At 36.2% G+C, this 24472-nt stretch overlaps 1 protein-coding gene across 1 annotated transcript in view; it reads left to right on the top strand.

Moving 5' to 3' along the window:
* Nucleotides 1-24472, top strand: part of VCAN (versican) — a 101472-nt gene that overhangs the window by 21447 nt on the left and 55553 nt on the right. The window contains exons 2-4 of the mRNA XM_032213868.1: nt 12684-13061; nt 19078-19252; nt 19353-19480. Of these exons, the coding sequence (XP_032069759.1) occupies nt 12684-13061; nt 19078-19252; nt 19353-19480 (681 nt within the window). The remainder of the gene's footprint in view (nt 1-12683; nt 13062-19077; nt 19253-19352; nt 19481-24472) is intronic.

Raw genomic sequence — 24472 nt, 5'->3', positions numbered from 1 at the left:
TGATTATAATCTTTTAAATTTCCAAATATATGCCACTAATTAATAAGACAACTTATATATTTTTAAAAACCTAAAAATGGTAATATAAGAATGGTAGATACCAAACAGCATCTTAAAAGAGACTTAGATCCTTTCATCCTTGAGTCTCTCTTAAAATTATGCTTGCTGGAAAGAGCTTAGAGCAAAAATAAGTATGCTTCTTTAATATTATATTTATCATGATGGAAATGTATGGAACCTTAATTATAGATTAATTCATTAATTGACTAAAGCTCATTAATAATTAAGTTATATTTAGTTGATCATTCCAATGATTCCCAACGGCAGTTGACTAGTCAGCATGAGTAACTGCCCATATCAAGTATATCTGGCGTGTGACTACACTGAAAAATATTTTGAAACTGAGCTTTGATGTTGAGCTTCAGGATTCTTAAGGGAAAGGAACTTAGTCATATATAAATGTGTCAGCACAATTTTATCCAAATATGGTTTGGCAGCTTGTTCAGTATTTCTATAATTTATTCTTTTTTTTTTAACAAATGATGAAAAAAAGTAAATATAGTTGCCATGCCATGTTGAAGTCAATTATGAAATCCCATTGACTTGAATAGATTAAGTCATATTCTGGGTTCTTTAAATGGAGGTGGTATGGGACAGTTATAATTTCCAGTCACCTCAAAAAGGCCTAATTTGGGTTGTTACATTTGTTTGTGAATCATTTTTCCAGAGGGGAATGAAGTCCAGATTTTTGTTATAGAGTAGATTTTGAAACATGCTTATATGTAGTCCCTTTATGCTCAAAACATTTCCAGCAAACTTCTATGGCACTTCTGTCATAATGGATAAACACAAGTTAAAATGTGGTTTTGAAAAAAACCCCACATGTCTCAGATTGCCTAATCACATACGTGTGTATGTACACACATCTGTGAATACATATGTCTGTGTGTGTATGTATATGTACAGTATATATGTATATGTATATGTATATAAATCTGGTCATTAAGATTCCTGCTATACTGAGGGACTTTGACAAATCTTCAGCTCACCATTAAAGATACACAGATTTAATTTTGGCCTGCCAACTTATTTTCCATTTTCCTAGGCCTCAACAACTCTTCTTTCTCAAATCTTTTTTTTTTTTGCACACAGAGAGAATCCAATGTCTTAAGACTAAGAAATATAACAATCCTGGCAATTAGTTTATCAATTTCTCTCCAACGCATACTCATTGCTTTCTACTTCCTGAATAAGGACCTGCTTTTCTTAGTACGGAGCATGGAAGAGATAAACAAAGAGATGGCATGAGAAAGGCTTTTCTGAGCTGAGAATAGTCCAATCTCTTGAACTTTTCTCCTGGATGATGTCGTCCAGCCCTCCATATACATGTCTAGAGACCAATTGAGGCCTTAAGCTAATTTTGTTATTCTCATTTTTGTATAAATGTTGCCAGCTTCTAAAATGTTGAGATATTTCATATTATGGGTCATAATTAAGGGACAAATCAAGACATTCATTTTGCTAAAAAAGGTCATACTTTATTATCCATTAGACAGTAACAGTTGGTGTGAAATGTAGACAAGGAAATGAAAAGGAATTTTTATTTTTATTTTTTATAAATCTATGAAGTGTGTTGGGAGGACAAAAAATGATGAGTCAATATCATCTAGCTGTCTTCCATGTGTAAAGCAGAATTAGAACTCCCAGTCTCCTAGGTTTTTTTTTAAGCCTGGTGCTTTAACCATTATCAAGATATTTACCGTGATTGTTTTATAAGATTATGAAAATATACATTGTGATTATTTTCTGTTCTATTTTTTAGGTCAAAATGTTTAAACATTTCTTGTGGATATATTGGACCTTATCCATAACATGTGCTCTCCACAAAGGTAAGAAGAAGAGAAAGAGGGAGGGGAAGGGAGGGAGGAGAGAAAGAGATTGATTGCTGTCATATTAAAACCAACTTCTGAAAAAAAATATTTTTGATAGTGAAAATGTATCAGTTATTCTGCAGTCATTAATTGGAGAGATATAACAATCTATTTTATTTGTTAGTTACATTTATATGCCATCCATCACCTAGTGAGCTTTATGCTGAAAGTGAAACTCGAACTCATGGTCTCCTGGTTTCTAGCCTGTTACCTTAATCACTAAAAGTCTCTGCTTTAATTATTGAAATGTAAAAATAAAACTTTCTTTTAAAATTATAACCATGATTTATCCTTATTTTGCAGAGCTTGTTATAACTTTAGTAATGTGAGATTGTTTTTCAGTACTTCTTATGACTATTATTACCATTTTATATTTCTAGTATTTCTACTGGATATATTATAGTTTGGAGCTATCCCCACTGAGTTGATTAATAGAAGGTTTTATGGTAATGGTTGGTTTTACTTGTGATAAAATCTAGTTATAATTCAGATTCCATTTAATTAATTTGCTGATCTCCAAATACTTTTGAAAACTTTGTCAATTTCATGGTTAAATAAAGCCAGAGTCACAAAGTACCCCAGAGTGACAATATGCTTAATGGAGTATTTGTTGGTACCTCCCAAGCTTCCTTCCCCTAATTTTCTTAAGATTCTTTTAATTTGTGGAAAATGACTGGGAACTTAGTGCACATTAAAGCACTACCGTATCTATCGGAGTATAAGATGCACCGGAGTATAAGATGCACCAAGATTTTGAAGAGGCAAATTTTAAAAAAAGGTTTTGCACACTGCAGACTTTCCAAAATGTCCCATTTTTCGTGAAAACAGGCCCATTTTTTGACACAAAAAGAGGGCATGCATAGCCTTTAGGAGGCTTATAGAGTGCTCCTGGGGGCTGCAGGAAAAATGAGCAAAAAAATGGCCCATTTTCCGTTCATTTCTGTCCTCCCCAGACCCCAGGAGCACTCTGCAAGGTTCCTAAAAGCTATGCATAGCCATTTTGGTGAAGGGGATGGGATTTTGAGAGGGAGAAAAATGCTGCATTCAGTGTATAAGACACACCCAGATTTTCAGCCTCTTTTTTGAGGGAAAAAGGTGTGCCTTATATTCTGAAAAATACAGTACTTTCAAGAATAAAATCTTTTCTTTCCAACAATACCTTAGAATAAAACAGACCTCAAAGTCCAGTACTTTTTTGCTTCTGGGAAAAAGTATTTTGCAACCACGACAAACATTGGATGTATGTCAGTGGTGGGATTCAAATAACTTAACAACCGGTTCTCTGCCCTAATGATTTCTTCCAACAGCCAGTTCACCAAACTGCTCAGAATGTTAACAACCCGTTCTCCCGAAGTGGAGCGAACTGGTTGAATCCCATCACTGATGTATGTGACCCACTCAAAAGCCCAAATGTTCCCACTTGCCCAAATGTTCCCACTTGCCCAAATTGATGAAAGACATGCTATTTATTTTAATCGGATTTTGCATAAAAGCATAAAGTTAAATGATTTAATCCCGCTTGAAGAATTCTCAATTGTTCTCAACAAAGAACAATTTGTTGTGATTTAATATAATCAAACTTAAATAAACTTGTATCTAGGGTAGAGTTGAAAAACTCTATAGACAACAGAGCCAATGTGATAAAGCAAAGATGTTATGATGGTAATCACAAACTGATTGTCAAAGCCCTTTCCTTTGCATATATACATAAAGTCTATAAATGCATGTACAAATGAGTGGGCCTTCAGTCATGCAATTATACTCACTATCTTGACTTTTTTTTGTCTTTCTCTGTGGATGGCTCCTTTTCTGAGATTAAAGGGCTTCCTGTTGCTAAACTTTTTAAAATTCCTTATTGAATCTGAGTTTTGCTATTAAGGCTCATGAGCAGTTTTTAATTGCCTCCCAAGTTTTAACAGCAAACTGTAGCTCCTTATATGAACTCAACATAGTTAACTATAGAAAGATAAGAATTATGTAAGTCAGTAAACCAAAGGGAAGTGTATTGATAATAAGGCTGCACACATCATTTTCTTTAGATGCTCCATTTCTTTCAGTACCACAAGTGCTACTTGTCAAAGTGTTGTGGCAACTCACTGCAGAAGCATCTAAGTATGAGCATGGATTGACAGGCAGCCTGAAAAGACCCTTGGATTGGCTAAAAGGAATTTTGGGGAGATATACCCACCTTGATATTTAAATGACAGTATTTCTATGATTTAAACAGCTTTATGAATTGGCAAAGCTGTGATGGATAATGTCTTTATACAGTCTAATCACTCAATAGTATTGGGTTTGATTGTTTCTTAATTATACATTGAGAATATTCAACAGTATAAATACCATGATTACAGTCCACACACATCAGCTTTTGTGTAAATAGATCTATGTGCATAATTATTTTGACCGATGAGTTAATAGAACTACCAGGTGAAATTTTCTTTCCCTTTTTGTACATATGCATGTACAGAGCTTAAGGAAAGTAGTTTTAGATGAATCCTAGAAGTCTTAATTGTAGAGTGTGTGGCTCTTTGAAGTGTGTTTGTGGAAGATTGGTGAGTTTTAATGAATAACTAAAGAATGCAATGAAATGCTTTCAAAGTTATATATCTGTGCATGGGTAATTTCATGTATCTACATTTAGATGTATATACTATTGTAAATGCTATCGCTGCAGATGGAATGTACATTTGGCTAGCTTTCCATGATTTACAGTGAGAATTTAAAGAGTAACTGATCCATCACTATGCCTGATTTACCGTCCCCTCCTTTTTTATACAGTAACTCAGATTGCAAGCCATCTGTTAGAACAAAAGAGGTTTTGTTAAGATTAGATTTATTGCCTTCTCTGACAAGCTCAGCAAGTTTTTGCAAGTATATGGAATATCTACTTTATCAATTTGTACAGAAACAGGTTGATCTCAAATAGAATATTCTTACAACTTCATATAAAGGGAGTTCCATATAGGCCATTTTTGATAGTACCATTTAAGCTGTGCACAACATTTCAGGGTGGTTTGTAAGGGAGCATTTCTTTGCACTGCGTAAGGTAGAATATGATTCACAAAAAAGTTGAAGGGACTTGAATATATATGAGATGACATTTTAAAAACTCAACTATTTTAGGGACATATGTCATCAGGCTGTTGAAATATAATACATTGAAGTTTGTTTGTATTTTCAGTTCATGCAATGTACATTAGGTTGCTATTGTCAAATTTGTCTGATATATAGGTGAAACTCGAAAAATTAGAATATTCTGCAAAAGTTCATTTATTTCAGTAATGCAACTTAAAAGGTGAAACTAATATATGAGATAAGACTCATTACATGCAAAGCAAGATAGTTCAAGCCGTGATTTGTCATAATTGTGATGATTATGGCGTACAGCTCATGAAAACCCCAATTCCACCATCTCAGAAAATTAGAATATTACATGCAATCAATAAAACAAGGATTGTACATAGAACAATATCGGACGTCTGTAAAGTATAAGCATGCATATGTATTCAGTACTTGGTTTGGGCCCCTTTTGCAGCAATTACTGCCTCAATGCGGCGTGGCATGGAAGCTATCAGCCTGTGGCACTGCTAAGGTGTTATGGAAGACCAGAATGCTTCAATAGCGGCCTTCAGCTCTTCTGCATTGTTCGGTCTCATGTCTCTTCATCTTTCTCTTGGCAATGCCCCATAGATTCTCTATGGGGTTCAGGTCAGGCAAGTTTGCTAGCCAATCAAGCACAGTAATCCCACAGTCATTGAACCAGGTTTTGGTGCCTTTGGCAGTGTGGGCAGCTGGAAAATGAAGTCAGCATCCCCATAAATCTCGTCTGCAGAAGGAAGCATGAAGTGCTCCAAAATCTCCTGGTAGATGGCTGCCTTGACCCTGGTTTTAATGAAGCACAGTGATCCAAAGTCCTGTTGCTCAGTGGTCCAAAGTCCTCTTTTCTGATGAGAGCAACTTTTGCATCTCATTTGGAAACCAAGGACCCAGAGTATGGAGGAAGAATGGAGAGGCCAATCAAGCACAGTAATCCCATGGTCATTGAACCAGGTTTTGGTGCTTTTGGCAAAAATTGCTCTTACTGCATTCTAACCACTGTGCCTCCATAGTAATCTTGAAATAAGATTCTTGATAATTTGAGGTAGCTGACTTTGGTTAGTAACATTTCAATTTGTTTTAAGGTCAATAACCTTTATTTTAATACATCTCTACTAGATGTTTAACACATTTCTGGTTTGGGAATCAGAGTTTTTTAGTTAGAGAAGATTCTTACTTATGTGCAAATTGTCTTTAAGAAGATAAAAAGAAAGCTGAAGGAAAGATCTATCTTTCCTTAGATGTGGGGCTGTTTGATTTCAGTATTATATGTTCAAGTTGAGGTTTTGTAATTGTAAATAATATGAATAGTGTTAGAATATCTTTCCCAGATATCTATAATGGTGTTGATGGTATGGCTGCTTAGATAGTACTTGCATAGGAAGTACAATACAGGTGCCTCTCAATTGTCATACATTTCATTTCACAGGTTGTAAAGGGGCTATATTTGCCTAAACTGTTATCTAAAACAGTTGAATTCTGAGTACAGATAGACTTGTGTGTAGCATGCATTGCTATACTAATATAATTTGATGTAACTAATGGTCAGATCTGACATTACTATAGTGGACTCATTAACCAAAGTAATGATAAACATGATGCTGGTCATGCCTGACACCTGTTCCATTTGAATTCAATAGACTGTTTCTACATTAAGGTCAGAACTTAGTATAAGATAAACTTTCTAGGGAAATCTCTTTTCCCTTTCAATCCTTAGTATCCCATCAGCATGTATTTTATCACTGACTAATGGGAAAATAATATGGGAAATAAGTCTGATATGATGATATCTTTACAATTGGAGTAGTAGTATGGATAGCTATCAGGCATTATTAGCAGCTATTATTTAGTGACCATCATTCATGATGAAAAGTTACAATGATTCCCATAAGGTTAGTTCATAAATACCATGGGGAATTCTCAGGGTTATATACTGTACTTGTCAATTTGTCTCTCTCTGTATGTATGTAAAATCTATGAAGCACTAAAACATAAGGATGCTGTTCAGAGTCAGCCATAGGAAGGCAAGCAGAGCAAATGGTGTCCCTGCATTATGTCATTAGCATGCAGATTATGTTATTTAGATAGTTGCATTAGACACCATTATGTAATTGTTCCATTTATGGGATTTGTCCCCATTTTTATGTTAAGTTCTTGCTCTAACAGTGCTGTATTAGAATAGCAATCTGTTTGGTTCAGCATCTTGTTCCTATATTAGATCACAAAAGGGTTTAAGAGAAGTATCATTTTTATGATTTCAGATCCAATAACTAGTAGTTTACAAATATTACTGATTCTAGACTCGATATTAGTTCATAGCTACCATGGCCTGAAAGGATTAATAACACCCATTCAATCTGGTTGTCATCTTTCCATGGCAATGGTTTCTATAGTTTATCTACATGGGAAGAAGCTGCTTATTTTATATGAACAAAACTTGCAACCTTTCAGACCTGTGGTTGATCCTAGCAGCTAGTACTAATAGAGAGAAAAACTTTTCTATTAAGTTGCTCCTTCATTGTTTATTTTGTAAAACCTTTATCAATGCTTTTCTGCTTATTTTTTTTAAACATCATCTTTCCCCAGTATCACTAGCCTCAAAATGTAGAACTCCATAATCTCACAAATAGATTATTTGAAACCAGAAATGCTAGATTATTTAAAATTCATATCAATGCATGTTGCTCAGGGTAGCTGAATAAGAAAGGTGGTTTGACCTTGATGTTAATCAGATCAAGCAACCCAAATTATGCTGATGACAGATAGTTCTTTAGTTCTGAATCATATTGAGCAACAATCAATATTTTTTACTTTATCTTCATCACTAATTATTGATGGGCTAGAACTCCCTTCTAGTTTCTTCCTCATTTGGTATTTACCCCTGTTTTCTGTCTAAGCTAAAAAGTCAGATCCTGCAACTATTGATTATATGTCAGTGGTCCAGATATAAGTAAACCCACATATTATAAAAATGTGCTTTATAATCCAAGGGAAAGGCTTCTGAGGCACCTAACTCTTGTCTCTCATGCAGTCCTTTTCAGTAGCCTCAATTATTAATTCACACTCCAATGAAGCAATTTCCTGCAGACCTGCTGCTAAACTAGCTTTCTGAAGTGGTTTGACTTTCCAAGGTTACCTTTCAGACCGGTCAGCGTGATTTTGCTTCCTCAGCTTTTAGTCTATTGCTATCAGTATTCCCACTTGCCTTGGCTATTATTTTAACATGATTGCAAATAACTGAAATAGTAGCCTGCATGCATTTAATCTGGCTATCAGAAAGCAATTCACTTAACCTGTCACCAACTCCCCGTTGAAACAGAAGCAGTTCACTTAACTGTGTTCCATATATTCTTACTTCCTACATTTGTAGTCCTCGATTTACAGCCAGTTGTTTTAATGGCATTTCAATTTTACAACGGCCTTAGAAAAAGTGACTTAGAAAAACATGAAAAACATTCTTAGATGCATTAGCCATCACAATAAGTAATCACAGTTTTGGTACTTGACATTCGGCGTACATGGTTGCAGCATATTGCGGTGACATAATTGTGTTTTCTAATATTCCTAGCTGGTTTCCAAAAAAGCAAAGTCAATTGGATTCATTTAAAGACTGTATGATTCACTTAACAGCCACATGATTCTTAGTACTGTGGTGATATACAATTGGCTGCAGTCGTCTGATGACTTGTTTAATAACACTATCAGCTAGTGACTGAAATTCCAGTTCTAATTGTGGTTAATACTTGAGGGCAATTTATATGCTCAAGATTCCCCATGATGTATTTTGGTGTGATGCTGATATGTAACTATTTTCTGGGTAAAAAAGGATTATTCTGACATTGGCTTGCTGCAGTGGTGGGTTCTGGATCCCGTTCCAACTGCTACAGTTGCAACGGGTCCGGCGGCGTCCACATGGACGAACACAGGTGTGCATGCGCCAGCTGCTCAATGGAGCGTCACGCAGATGCTATACGCGCCGTGCGCGGAAGCACCAAAGACTGGTAAGGAGCTCAGTTGGGTGGGTGGGCCCTCCAGAGCACTGTATCAGAATGGTATCCGGTGCTCCGGGCAGGCTCCGGTATGCCTGTACCGTGGCGTACCGCCTGCAACCCATCACTGGCTTGCTGCCTCAAAACATTTTCATTTGGAGAGATATCATTTACAGTTAATACAGATTCATTTTGAACTTAATGGCTTTAATTAAGAATCTGATATAATTTAAGATTATAACTTGCCCATGATCATGAGGAGAAGTTCTTTTGGATTCCCATATACTTTAAATCATATAGTCCAGTGATGGCTAACCTTTTTTGGATGGCATGCCAAAAGCAGGTGGAGCGCAGGGAGGGTTGTGTGTGGGCACCCATAATGCTATGCTCTCTGCCCCAGTGCACATGTGCATGCTCCCAGCACTCCCCCCCCCCACTTTTGGTGTGCTTTTTCACCCTCCCCAGGCTCCAGAGGCTTTCTAGGAGCCTGGGGAGAGTGAAAACAGCCCGCCCCCCTGGGGACTTTAGGAGCTTCCTTCAGGCCCCCAGAGTGCAAAAGCCTGGCCCTACGGGCAAACGAAATGAATGAACGGACTTCCAGTTTGTTGTAGGGCCATTTTTTGCCTTCAGGAGGCTTCACTGAAGGCTCCGGAAGGGGGAAAACGGCCCTATGGACAAACCAGGACATAGGGCCATTTTTTCGCACTCCGCAAGCTTCAAGGAAGCCACCAGTGGCAGGCGTGCCATAGGTTCGCCATCACGGATATAGTCATTATGCTCCTATTGTTGCTTTTTGTTCCAAAGGGAAGCTGTAGAGTTACATTTAGTGACTATTTTTAAATAACATAGATCAGATACTAGTAATCATGGTCATCTAAGCTGGGAAGAAGTAGAAGCTCCTTTCTTCCTTCGCTTCCTTCCTTCCATCGATCCATCCATCCATGTTCTGCCTGTGCTGTACAGAATTGAGCTTCCATTTTTCTCAGACCAACATCTCTTACAATGTTAGAAAAGTGTGCATTACTAAGATTATAGACTGGTCATATTGACCTGGTCTACAAAACTAGACATCTTTAGTAACAAATTGTTGGCTGCTAAGTGATGGTGTTGTTTTTGCAGATCATATCTGCCAGAAGGAGGCATCTGCTAAGAGGAATAGAAGGGACAGAGTTCCATGTTATGTAACTGGCAATTATATTTCACTATTATGACACATTATGTTTAATTATGTCAGTTATCATTAGAGGTTGTGACTCATACATGACCCTGCAACTTTCAAATCCAGTGGAGAGTACTGTTCTTTTGCCAGTATTAAAGTATAACTCAGTTTGCAATGTTTGCCTGTTTTTGGAGAAGACAACATGTTAGCCTTCATTTAAACAAAATATCTTGGGATAGCATAAGACCGCATCTCTACAGAGGGAGAGGTGTAAAAAAAGTAAAAAAAAGGGGGGTGACTACTACTGCATAATCATAGCCATCACTTTGACTTTTTTTTGACACTCTCCAACAACATGGATGCCATGTGCATAACCTTAGCAGCAGCTTTGCTCTTTCATTGGATGAGGGATCCATTGTAACTTTATTTTAATTCCTTCACTCAGGTTTTAGTTTTTTTTAAAAATTCTCACCCACATATATTAATTTACTGAAAGTCCTCATGTAACCTGCATTTCTGAGCATATAGAATTTAAAAAAGAAAAGAAGTAATGTTTGCAAATAAGTAGTATTCATACTGTGCTATGTTGTTGTTGTTGTTAGTTGCGAAGTCATGTCTGACCCATTGCGACCCCATGGACAACGTTCCTCCAGGACTTCCTGTCCTCTACCATCCTCTGTAATCCATTTAAGCTCATGCCTACTATTTTGGTGACTCCATCCAGCCACCTCATTCTCTGTTGTCCCTTCCTTCTCTTGCCCTCAATCTTTCCCAGCAGTAGGCTTTTCTCCAGTGAATCCTTCCTTCTCATTAGGAAGCCATTAGGGACTCGCAGGAGTCTTCTCCAGCACCATAGTTCAAAGGCCTCAGTTGTGCTATAGATAGGCATTATTTATTTATAGATATGTGTGTTTCTCAATTACTCTCAATTAATTAAAAGAAAATAAGGGCAAAGCCTGCTTTTATATCTTCAACTAGCAAACAACATTGCATAAATTCACAAGGGGTTAAGAATTGGTAGAACTAGCAAATATGCAGTTCCTGTTCCAGATGCACAGTAGGCAGGTTACACGAACAGTAGCCAACACTTTCCTTAGCCATATACTAACATTGGATGGAAACAGTCTGCTGTAAAGTGTTTGCAGCTGGAGAGATATAAAACGATGGTAAAAGTTCTTTAATCATGGAGGAACCACCCATAGTTTTTATTTTTACCCTCCCTCCCAACTACTGAGGAATATTTTATTTGAGTGATCTGTTAAGCCCTGAGGTTGGAAAGGAAATAATTAAATGGGAACAACTGGTTGCCTGAAATATTTTTCTGAAAAGAAAGAAAATGTTCCTTTTTTTCTTAGGATACATGGTAAATATGAATTAACTCTTGCATAGAATTACTCCATCATTTATTTTGCTGTAACATAAACCAACTCAATAATATCCTTGGTCCACAGACCTTACTGGCTATTTTTTTCCACTTGATTTTGGAAAATGTCTTTCATGCCTTACATTTAAATATTGGGTTTATGTGATATTAGCAGGACACAACGAAGGAATGGAGTTGTTTTTACCAAACCAGCTGTTCAGAGTGGAGAAAAAGCCAGATCATAAATTTTTATTGGGATCATTGAATTTCAATGGTCTTCTCTTCTGTTGAAATCCTGAAGGAGATCCAGATAAAGTATCTTGCCATGTTTAAAGTATAAACTAGACTCCTGCACAGATTACTTCTAAACTTTCCATTAGAAGCCCTTATATTAAAATAAATGTTGGCTCTTCTCACAGTACAGCTTTTAAATAGAAAACAGTAAGGTATACAAGGTTCTCAACTACAATGGGAGCCAGAATTTCTGTCATAAGTTATTATATCATAAGTCAAGTCAGATTCATTTCTATGACAATTTTTACAGTGGCTGTTAAGTACATCCAAGTTTCCCAATTGGAAATTGGCAAAAAAGAGTAGCAGATCACAATCAGGGGACTGCAAGCATCTGCAACCAGTCCTAAATGTAAGCCAGGTGCAAGTGCCTGAACTGTGATTAGGTGGTGGTGATTGTGGGTGTGAATACAGGTTGTTAAGTCACTTTTTCCAAGGCTATCCTAACTTTGAACTGTTGTTAAATAATCACAAACCAAGGACTACCTGCATATATTCTGTTTGCCATCTCCAGAACTCCATTATCAGTTTGAATATTCATTGCTGAATGTTGTGTTCATCAGGTCTTAGAAGTTTTGAAATGTGATTTGAGTTTAGAGTCAAACATATATTTTCTTGAAATGTTCACCATCTTACGTTTGTTTATGATTTTTAGTTTACAATGATAAAATCAGTATTGATAGACCAGAAATGATATTTCATGTCTATCATTTTCCTCTCCCTTTGACTGCTGCTTGAGCTCTGAGTTGCAAAGAAAAGGGATAATAATCCTACTATCCCTGCCTTATAGATTGAATGTAGATCAACTTTTACTAGTTCACTCAAACAACACTGTTGTTTCTTTCTTTCAGTGAAAGTGGAGAAAAGTCCACCAGTGAAGGGCTCACTCTCTGGAAGAGCCACCCTCCCATGCTTTTTTTCAACTTTGCCGACTTTGCCTCCAAGCTATCACAACGTAAGTGAGTTTCTCCGGATTAAGTGGTCAAAGATTGAACAGGACATAGGTGGAAAAGATCTCAAAGAAACTACAGTGTTGGTGGCCCAGAATGGGAATATCAAGATTGGACAAGGCTACAAAGGAAGAGTGTCAGTACCAAGCCATCCGGAAGACATTGGCGATGCATCATTGACTATGGTGAAGTTACGTGCAAGTGATGCTGGGGTTTATCGCTGTGATGTAATGTATGGAATTGAAGATACCCAAGACATTGTTTCACTGGCGGTTGATGGTGAGAATTTCATTTACCCTACTCTTGCATTTCTTTGTGAAATTTAAATTAAACTAAAATGAATTGATATTTTTAATAGTCTTCACAGATTTGGCAGCAATATTTTATGCCGTTTTTCTTTGTTATGGTTATACAGGGTCAGTAGGAATATAATTTATCAGATCTTTTCCTCTATTGTCTTTGAGGGTTCCCATTGATTTCAGCTGGCATAGTCAGTAGTTCAGCCTTCCCCAACCAGACATCCTGCAGGATGCAAAGCAGTCTAATGCAAGTAGAAAGCAACAGGCTAAAGAAGGCTTCACTAGATTTCTCTAGCATTCTCTAGAGAATGAGAAGGCAGCTGAAGTTTATAATTGGATTATGAATGACTATAATACCTCCAACTGATTGTAGATGGCATACAGGCTCTTCAGATTCTGTAGTCTTGCTTTTTCTTTCTATCTCTTTGTATTTGCATTGATAATCCCCCCCTCTGAATTCAAAACACCTGGCAGATCTCCTGAGACAAGGAACACTTTCCTAGGAAGGGTAGCTTTATTGCACAGGATAGGATAGCCCTGTCATACAGGTAGCGGTCAATTGCTAGTGAGGTATAACAGATTTTATAGCCAGCCATACTTGCATCATTCAGTTTCTGAATCTGGCACATGGAGAAACCAGAAATTGTTGGTGTCTAAGGAGATATTCAGTCATCCATGTCATGGTTGTCCCAAAGGTGCTTTTCAAAAGGCAACTGGACTTTCTTTGTTTTCCTTTCCTTTCTCATCCAAGAACCTTCTCCAGTTTTTACATTTATAGGTTGATGAGGGACTTGTGGAAAGCAGTTCTTTAATAATTGTGATGAATGTAGCATCTCCCCAGCAATACCAGTATTCCTAGTTGAGAAACATTGGTGCATTTTCACTTAGATATTACCGAATTAGGAAATACAGAAATCCACTAAATCCTGCCTTCCTTCCATGAAATTAGGTATGTCCCTTGTTTCCTGTTTAGATACATTGAATCTTAAAGCTAGTTTCTTTCCCATCACCACCAATTGGCAGAGCAGCTTCCAAGTCAATTTCAGTTGCTTTTGTTATATCAACCATGCCCTCCCAGGAGTCACAACAGTTAATCTGTTCTGCAAGCTAAGTAGGATACAACATTAAAATAACTGTCCTTTGGAAACTCAAGACTTTCAGGACAACTTCAAACGATTTGTTCAGGTCTAGACTGCCAAGGGGTGGCAGGTGACATCTTTATGTATAGCTGTTCTTTCCTTTTTTTACAACCTCATTAAGTCAGAGTGTCAGCAATATATCAACCTTTCCGTGTCTCCCTGACAAATGTAAGGAGATGGGCTGTTTTCATGGAAATCGGCCTCCCTCTTGTATTTGAATTAGCAGCACGTGGGAAGGATTAAGTAGCAAAAAAGAGAAAAGGGATATTGGAAAAGGAAGACAGAAGATAAAAAGCAAAAATCTTCCATTTTTTTCAATTTGTGGAAAGTTCCTTTGTTGCAGTTTGTTTGTCTATTTTCTTTATGTGCTGCTAAAAATAGGGGCAGTTAGCCCATGGGAATTTTTAAAATGTGATTGAATATGTAGAAATTCTATGTCATTTTTAAGATATTGACAAAGTTTGAAGTATGTATTTCTTAACTACTTTTATGCAGAGAACAATTTAATAGTGACAAAGTCTATATTCAAATTATTGTTCCTAATTAATTAATGTCTTTTTTTCTTTATTCCATGCTTACTTCATCTTTCCTTTCTCAATAGACTATGTTTTCCCTCTTATTCCAAGTCCACTAAACTTGAATCTCCTTATTCCATGATATGCTTCTCTGTACTGACCATCTCTTCCATATGTTGCAGTCATCTGTTTTCTTACTCCATGCTTTCTTGTCTCATTTTATCTCTCTTTAAGTGCTTCCTTTGCACTTTCAACCATCTTATATTTTTCTGCATTCATATCATGTTTCTTTTGAAACCATATTATTGTCACAAGATTCATACCTTGAATTTTCATACAATGAAATGAGTATCTCTATTGCTTCCCAAGCACACAGATTTATTTGCATTCTCCATTTTCTCTTCTGTGACACATCCATCCCATCTCTTGCTTCTTTTTATCTTTTCATTAATAAATTAAAGATGTGCATATACTATAGATCCAGCTTGGAAGATGTGTAAAGGATCGAAGTCATTTAGACATCAAATGAATAGGAGCCAATAATGTGATACAGCTGCTGAAAAAAGCTATATGCACTCATGGTGCCAATTTGATATACTTGCACTTTATGTGAAGCCAACTTTTGGGGGATACTTTGAACTTTGGGGAAGGGGAGGTCTTATGAAAGGATAAATACAGAGAATTTTTTTGAATGTTTTCACATTTATGTCCTTTAATGAGATCAATATAGAGATTAGAATTGCTTGATCTTATAGATCTGCCAACTTTTAGGGCTGCTGCCAATGTGCTTTGTATTTGGGATCCCATGCTCAAATTTACATTGCATTCAATGTAACACTTTATGATTTCAGCACTTTTTCATAAAAAATGTGCAAAATACGACTGATGAAGGGAAGTCCATAGTGAGTGAGAAATCGAATATCTGATTACTGCATACCAGACAGTTATATCTGTTATCCTATGAGCTACAAGTTTGTAAGCTAAAAATGCATAATTTAAAGAGACCATCTCCAACCAATTCATGGTTTACTGACTTGCCTTACCAATCAAAAGTTTGCTGCATTTCTCCCACCCCCTTTATAATGAAGAGAAACTAAGAAAAAGCTGGCATGACTTGTCCGGAAGTCCCAAAAGCTGGAAACAGTCCAAGATACATGTTCTTGCATTTATGTTAAATGTACTTGTCCCATGATGGTGGCAATCATAAAGTCTTTAAATCACCTGACTTGATAGGGAATTTTACGCCATAACAACTAGCATTAGTTAGCTACTAAAAATATTTCAACAATTCTTCCTCTATCCATATGGGACTTACCCTATGGTACATTTAACATAAATAAGTTTAATGTACTTGACTGTTTTAAATCTAATAGTATTAAGACACAGGAATAGGCTGAATCACTTTTAAATGTGATTAGCAAACTTTGGATTGTTCCACATTATCATTGAAAGTTTTGAAGACTGCTACATAAGCTTGATGCTGATGATGTGGCACTGGGCACTGTTAATGATGACGGTAGCACTCTAATATTTGGCAACATTGACAAATCTAAAAATATGAAGGAATTTTTTTCTGAAGCCTTCCTTTCAAGAATTTGAGCAAGAATACTTAAAAGTAAGATTCATTAGCCTCATAAAGTTTCAACAAATATTTTTAAAAACATTTGGTGACCGCGTTTACTTAAAGTACCCTCATGGCCACAAGGGATTTTTGGATAATACAATAAAAAGTTTTTAATCAAACTTGGAGCCCTTTTTTATCACTGTCTTCTTTTATCACAAAATCAAGTTGCTGAATATCTCTCATTGTGGCTTATTGGGGGTGGTGAATTTAAATGGGAAAAAAAGAGTGAAGGCCATTTTGGGCATTAAGCTAGTTAAACAGATTCTGTAAGTTTCCTAGAATCACCTGTGATGAGATGAACAGCACAAAATTTTAATAAATTGATTAAAATGATCAAAGAAAGAATAGGTACCACTTACAATCATTGAGCTTATTGTTATCTAGCTATTCCCAGCCATTTGTACATACACAACTTAAAAGCTATTGTAAATAACCATTTCATGTTGGAAAGCAGTTCAGTGTATTCTCTACTAAGCCTCTTTAATTGTTTATAAAGCTTTCATAAAGATTAAAATAAATTATCACTGGCACATATCAAAGAATGAGGGTCCTTTTGAGAGCAAAATTTCAGATATATCCTATTGATTCAGTATTTTTATATTTGCACATTGATGTGATATAAAGCGACCCCATAAATTCTTTAAAAAATTAGCACTCTGAGGCCTATTACTATAATTTGCCTTAAAATTGTTCTTAGTTTTCTCAAATATTTTATTTTCCTAAATTATAGCAAAACATACTTCTTATTTGCTTTTGATTTTCTTATTAGTGTAACCTCTTCTGAAATCACTGCAACAAACAAGAGAAATTTTTTTTAAAAAAAAATCACATCAACTTATAAATTATAGAAGTCTTTGACTTTAGCCTCATTATAGCTTCAAGCAGAATTTTCTAACCACTTTAGCCACTGAATATGGTAGAATTAATCCAGTAATTGTAGCAGAACGTTATTACTTAATCACAAAAAAGTGTTGAATGGTATGGATATATGAAATTTAGGTTTGGATCAGAGGAACTTAAAGCAACACATTTGTCCCTCCTAGTCATAGAAGACTACTTCAAGAGTAGATTGTTATCTAAAAGTAAACTCATCAGATCTCTAAAATGAGTAAAATTTATACTTAGATAAATTTGTTTATGATTTATCAAGATAAACTGTTCCCAATTTTTTTATAATTCTGCTGTATTTTCCTGCTGCAATGCTTTAAATTTTGTATTTGATTTTAAAAAGATGATAGATAGGTCCCTTGAAATGACCTTGTGTTGTGATGACTGAGGAAGGAAAAACACTAAAAAAGGGAGGGAGCATTGTTCTAATTACTCTGCATACAGCTGTGAAGATCTCTAAAATTAGATTGCAATAACCTGTGAATCTGTGAGAAGAAATAAGTCATGAAACTAAATCAGGCTATTACATTTTAACAAAAATAAAGAAGTATGCTGGGCAGATCAATAGCTTCATCTATTTATGACTAAAACGCATTTGAAACTATTTTCCAGTTCATTAACTGAGACAGGGAATGTTATGGTCTGTTGTGCCCAAGTAGCTGAGAGTAGGCTTGGTGAGAATGGATCAAGTTCTTTTATTGCTGGATGTAGTCAACTGAATCTGGGACCCACTGAGTCTTAAACCTTGTGTCTTACAAAGAAGTCTTAGATAGATAGAAGTCACTCAAAAGAGTTATGACATAGTTGCAGATATATATATCTTTATATTTCAAAACAAAATCAATAGCAACATTCCATCGTTGCAAGTGTAGGAGTTAGTGTGTGAACAGCAAAATAAATGCTAAAACTGTTTATAATATGTGGAAAATTTCATGCAGTACATACATTTCTAATATACTTGCCTTTTTGTCATAATATTAAGAACCTTGCAGAATCTGGACTCCCTCCAAATACTGTTAAAAATCTTAGCTGACCTAATAGCAATATAGATTAATTATACACTATGTGAACATTTTTATACCCTCTTTCATGACAAATGAAATGAGCTAAACTTTCCATTAACAATTTGTTCAACATGATTTGGATTATTACCATAATAAAAAATGCTGAAAATGTTTGATTTAGAACTCTTGATGCTTCATATATTAAAAAGACCCACACCATAATGATGAAAAATGTAGAAGAAAAGAGTAGGACACCTTATCATATTTTAAAATTCTGAATAAAACTACAATCTTTATATAAGTGATTTAGCCACTGTTCTGTTCCTTTTGTAATATTTTTTTTTTTAAAAAACAAGAATAGAAATAGGTCTGGAAGATATTCAGTCTACTCTTCACTGCTTTGTTCCTCAGGCGAAGAACCCAAATAGTTATCAGACTTTTATATAACTCTAATTCTATATGACTATCACATTTCTTTTGAAGTCTTTTTATCTAGAAGTATAGAATAGAAGGCAAAGGATTGACCATTTATTTTTCATGAAATCTCAGGAAGATATTTTAATTTGGTTCAGTTTTATTTCCATATTGGCCAGAGGCTACTGGAAAAGTACAGAAGTACGATGCAAAAAAATGAACAATGATGGATTCTGTAGCTTGCAGATTTGCAAACTGAGCAAAAGATTGATATAAAAAATCTTTGTAATGTTGATAGGGGCATAGAATACAATCTTGAAAACCTTCCTTAAATGTTCTTTCTGACCTCACTGCCTAGAATAATTTTGTTTTAAATAAAAGTTAATGCAATATAAGTTTGTTATCTTTGCAGGTGTTGTGTTTCACTATCGTGCATCTTCCAGTAGATACACTCTGAATTTCAAACAGGCTCAGGAGATCTGTTTGAAGAATGGTGCTGTAATTGCAAACCCTGAACAACTGAAAGCTGCATATGAAGATGGATTTGAGCAATGTGATGCTGGCTGGTTAGCTGATCAATCTGTTAGGTGAGATGATAAAATGGCTTTTTGATGGTTCATCTAATAGCCTGGTTACATTTATGGTATCTTTCATTCACTTTACTTTATTTCATTTACTGTGTTGCAGATATCCTATTAGGCAACCTAGAGTTGGCTGTTATGGAGATATGATGGGAAAAGAAGGAGTTAGATCCTATGGATATCGCCTTTCTAATGAAACTTATGATGTCTATTGCTATGTTGGAAACATAAATGGTAAGCAACACGTTTATCTCTTTTTTTTCTTTTTAGCATTGTACATTGTGGCTAACAAGTTGTGAAAGTGCTGAATTATTATCTGAATACATTAAAGGACAATTCAATTGAAATTAACCTTAATAGTACTATCTGTTGGTGATTCCCGAAACTAGGAAATGGCGTACAACTTTTGTTGAATGGGGCTACACTTCCCCTTAAGGATATTTAAGTTAGGATTTCAGCCTACTAGTTCAAGTGACCGATGTTGGAAATTGCATAGCAGGAATCCTAGCCTGTGGCCTGGGTGTCCCCTGCCTGACATAAAGTTGCATTGCCTCTCACAGATATTATTAGCGGTTACCTTTCATATTGGGCATTTCAATCAGAATTCTACATTTCCAGGTAGACCTAATAAACTTTGGTAGTTCTTGTTACCTTTTCTTTTGTAAAGAGAATTATACCAAACACTGTTCCAAACATTAGGGGTAAGTGCCATCTTTCTACACATAAATATAACATAAGTGACCCAAAACAAAAACCACTCAAGAAAGATTGAAGAAATCCCTCTAGTGATAATGAATGTTACATTGCAATTAATTAGATTACAACAATACTCATGTCGATGATGAGTATTATTACATAATTAGAATATTAAAATTAAATAGAATACTTGATATTGGCAAGAATGATCTATCAGGAATGGAAAAAAATGTTTATATCCATTGACTAAAGTGAGATCAATGCCCGAAGAACCAATTTAGGTTCTTGTTACATTTCACCTAATGTGTTTTTCCTTTGAGCAGACAGCTGCTATTGGGATTTTCTGCTTTAGATACCAATAAATTGGGCAGCATTGGGTTCTATTACATGTGAAGTGTGTGTGTTTAAAATATTTCTGATCTGCCTCTGCAGCAGAATGCCTTTGACTGATGCCTCCATGTGGCTCAAGTTTAATCTATCTATCTATTCACTGTGGCAAAAGGCACATTAAAGTTTTTGGAGATAAGAATATAGCTATGGAAGTTCTGCCTCCTCCCATATAAGTTTAAGATGTACTTTGGAATTTCTATAATTTGTCCCACCCAGAAAAGAGATCATCATGGAAGGGACATGTGATAGGACTCGTCTGTGACAGCACTTTATTCATGCTATTTCCTTCTCAAAGGTTTAGATTGTCTCTTTCCTTGTTTAAAATTAGACATGGCTTAACACATGAGTAATCTGAAATTATCTATATACTTTTAAAAATCTCATGTCTTTTGTAACATTCAGTTAAATCAAACAGTACATCATTTGGCAACCATTTTAAATAAAGGTACCTCAAATAGATTAACTCACAGAATGCATCCCAAATCCAGGACCCATTGCTCCTTTATGATTGAAATTTGGAAAAGTTGCAACCACTTCTGTACTGCTGTACTGTAATTTCCAATGCTACCAGGCAGCTTCACACATGTTGATGTGGAAACCAGCAGGAAATCTAAATTCTATTCCCTGCTGGTTTGCCCAAGTCAGTGGGGAAGCCAGCAGAAAATTGCAAGTTCAAGCAAGTGGGCAGGTAAGTGGCTGCTTCTTGGATGGGGAGGGAACAAGGAGGTGGTGTGCAAGAAGTGCAGTAAGGGTTGACGGGGTGAGGAGCATTGGGGGGGATTATAAAGGATGCAGAAGAGTGTGAAGGGGTGCTCAAGTGATGTGGTGGTCATGGAAGATACTTGAAAGTGCAGTACAAATTGGGGAAGTTGTCTGAGGATGTTGCATGGGTCAGGGAGGGTTCATAGGGTATATGAATGGCTGGCACAGTGCAAGCACAAACAAATTTGGGGAAGATCTACTCAAGCAACTTGCAACCTTCCCTGCTGGCTTCCCCATTCCCCATTCCCTGCAAGCTCCCCACAAACAATAAGTGGAGAAGTCATCAGAAAGTTGGAAATCATTCCCACTCCCATTGCTTTTTGCCTGCCTATGGTCATTCTGTTGATCTGTTTAGGTAAGGAAATATCTATGAAATGATAGCACAGTTGAAATGATGACACAACAGATCCAAGTTGTCTAGTTCTTAAATCTCTTCTTTTCATTTACTATGCTATTTTATTTGTTATGATTTATACATTTTAATTTTTAATATCAACTTTGGCATATATTTAGTCTGAATAGTGATTTACAAATCATTTTATTATTAATAAAATAAACATTTGTTCTGCATACACCAGAATAATTGAATTGTATGTCACAAAAAGCATAATTAATGAATCATCTATTTAGAGTTCAGGTTTTTTGGCATGATTGGGAACATAATTATTTGCTTTGTTGTTCTTCAAGCAAACTGTTAGCCAGTCTCTTGCTTTTTTTGGAACAGGAGCAATAATAGTGGCAATGGTTTTGGTGATGGTGCATGCAGCTGATATTGATTAAGAAAAAATAATCAGATGTCCTTTAAGTCGAATAGTCCAAATATGCAAGTCAGAAAATTTGGATTTTCTTAACAATGCTTTGACTTTGGGGAACAGGCAATTAACCTTGATTAGGAGTCAAGCCAACAGAAATCACATTGCTGTATATATTCCAAAGAGTGGTTTGGTTTCCATGTCAGTGTTGTTATTGCAAGGCACAGGGAAAGCTAAACTGTCTTGCTCCTGGCTCTGTTGTTTGCCTTGAAAATTTTGCTGAGTTACTCTCAGCATGGATCCCAGCTATCAAAACATTGGAGAATCACTCTTAACTCTCAAATCCCATTCCCTTCTTTCTAGCTAATTTCATTGCTCTAATGTTTGTGGCTGTGTCATTCACAAGTTTGCCAGATGGATTTTCTCTGTGGAACATGTGGGAAAAATACATCTAAGCTGTTTTGTTTGGGAAACTTTCCTTGGCTCTTGCAGATACATTATTCAGCATCTCAATTTCTACAAAGGGAACAAATCCTCACCTCATTATGGATTGCAGCACTTGCAGATCTAAGCTGAAAGCTTATCCTTTGAATGCCTTGATTGATTTTGATATACTTTGATGAATTCAATGGAATAGATACAAAATTTCTGAACTTTTCCAAATTAGGCTGTGTTTGGAATTTTGGAAAACCTGTTGTCATCACACTTATTTCTGGAAATAGAAAGCTTGGCAGTGATCATTTTGCTTTGTAGAATGCTAACTTCACGTTTAACTTTTTTTAAAAAACAAACAAACGAAGTACAACAAAGAGAGAACCAGTGGGTCATATTGGGTGCCCAGGAGAATCTTTCTGGGCACAAATTACTCAACACTAAATATAGTATTGATGTTCGTGGCATTTTTATTGTTTTATTGAAAAGTTCTGCTGTGATTTAGTCATCTACATAATAGTATCCTGTTATCAGAGATGTTGAGTTTATACTCAGGTTGTCTGGGAGGAAAGCCAGCACTTCTGTATTCACAGTACATAAACTCTGTTCTATGCAATGCCTTTTGAAAGCATTGTATATTCCCCACCCCCCACCCCAATTCAGCCATTCTAACAAGATGTAGATATCTCCAGTCATTTACTCATCTCCAATTATAGGAAAATATTCATCACGATGAATAGCGTTTTCAGAGGAAGAGACTGTAAATTACAAGGACTCTGAGGAATATTGTGTTCCCTTAAAATGATGTCTTTAGGGAAGTCTGAATACCTTAGTGTTGAGGATTGAGGCTATTATCTCACTGTGAATCTCAACTAGATTGTTTTCTTTTTCCTTCTGTAGCAGGAAATGATAGAAATTAGTTTATATGGAGGACATTATATGAGGGACTATTAAACATTAAATTTGTGCACTCAGCCCTAATAAACCTGAACTTTTAGGGATTCCTCCTGTTCTTTAAATATAACAAGGGACAATCACATTTATAGAGTTGCTTTGTTGATTTATGCTGTTGTCTGAATTAGAACATGGTTTGCAAAAGTGAATTTGAAGTTTGACCATAGGAAAGATGAATGAGTGATACTTGTTGAGGTGCTGACTCAATGCTTGGAAACTATGAGGATCTTGATAGGAAGAACCAGCTCCAACTCAATCCTAGCAAGTCAGAGTGGCTTTAGATTTTTGTGACACCCCCCAGGTCTCATAATATGTTATTCTTTATACTCAATATGTCCCATTTTCCAAGACAGAGAGAGTGCATAACCTGGGAGTATTCCAGGATTCCCAATGTCTGCTTAAAGAGCAGTGTGGCAGTGAAGACCAGAGGAGGCTTTGCCCAGATCCTTTGAGCCAATTATGCCCTTTTTTCTGTGGGACAGGGAAGTCTTGATCATGGTTACTTATGCCTTGGTTACTTCTCGATTAGAGTATTATAATGTGCTCTATTTGGGGCTGCTCTTAAACACCACCCAGACGCTTCAACTCATTCAGAATGCAGCAAACATCTAGTGGGATCTAGTGACAACCCCACCAACTAGACCAGACAGGAAACATGGCCAAATAAGCAATTTCTACTGTATTGTAAAGCTACATCAGCAGAAGTTTGCATATCTGAAAGTACAGTTCTCCCACTATCTCCTTCACCCCTCCCCCTCAAAAAACTCCAGGGAAGTCTCTTCTGAGCCTCTTCCCCTGCTCAGTATTCCGTTATAATCTATACTGTCTTATATCTGACCAATTCCTGGACAGCATTTTTTTCGCTTTATATCCCAGTATCTTTTATATATGATTACATCTAAGAATCTAAATTCCTGTGGAACACCCTTGCCCTTGAATCTGGCAGGCTCTCATTCTTTCAGCCTTCAGCTTCAGTTTTCCTCCCAGGTGGAAATAGAGTGGGCTAGAGTGAAGTGGAAACTCTGGGCTAGAATGAGGTGGAAACCTCATCCTGGGATAAGGATGGATGGTTTGCTGGAGACATCGAAGGAGGATGCCTAAGGCTCTTAGATTTTCTTTTGTGTTTTCTATTATTTATTATTTCTTGGTTTTATTTTTGTTGTGAGCTGCCCAGAGTTGTGCAAGATGACTGACCTTATAGATATTTTATATAAATAAATACTAAAGGAATGAAGTGTTT

This window comes from Thamnophis elegans, chromosome 3 (assembly GCF_009769535.1).
Source record: "Thamnophis elegans isolate rThaEle1 chromosome 3, rThaEle1.pri, whole genome shotgun sequence".
Lineage (NCBI taxonomy): Eukaryota > Metazoa > Chordata > Lepidosauria > Squamata > Colubridae > Thamnophis > Thamnophis elegans.
This window is presented reverse-complemented; position numbering and strand designations above follow the sequence as displayed.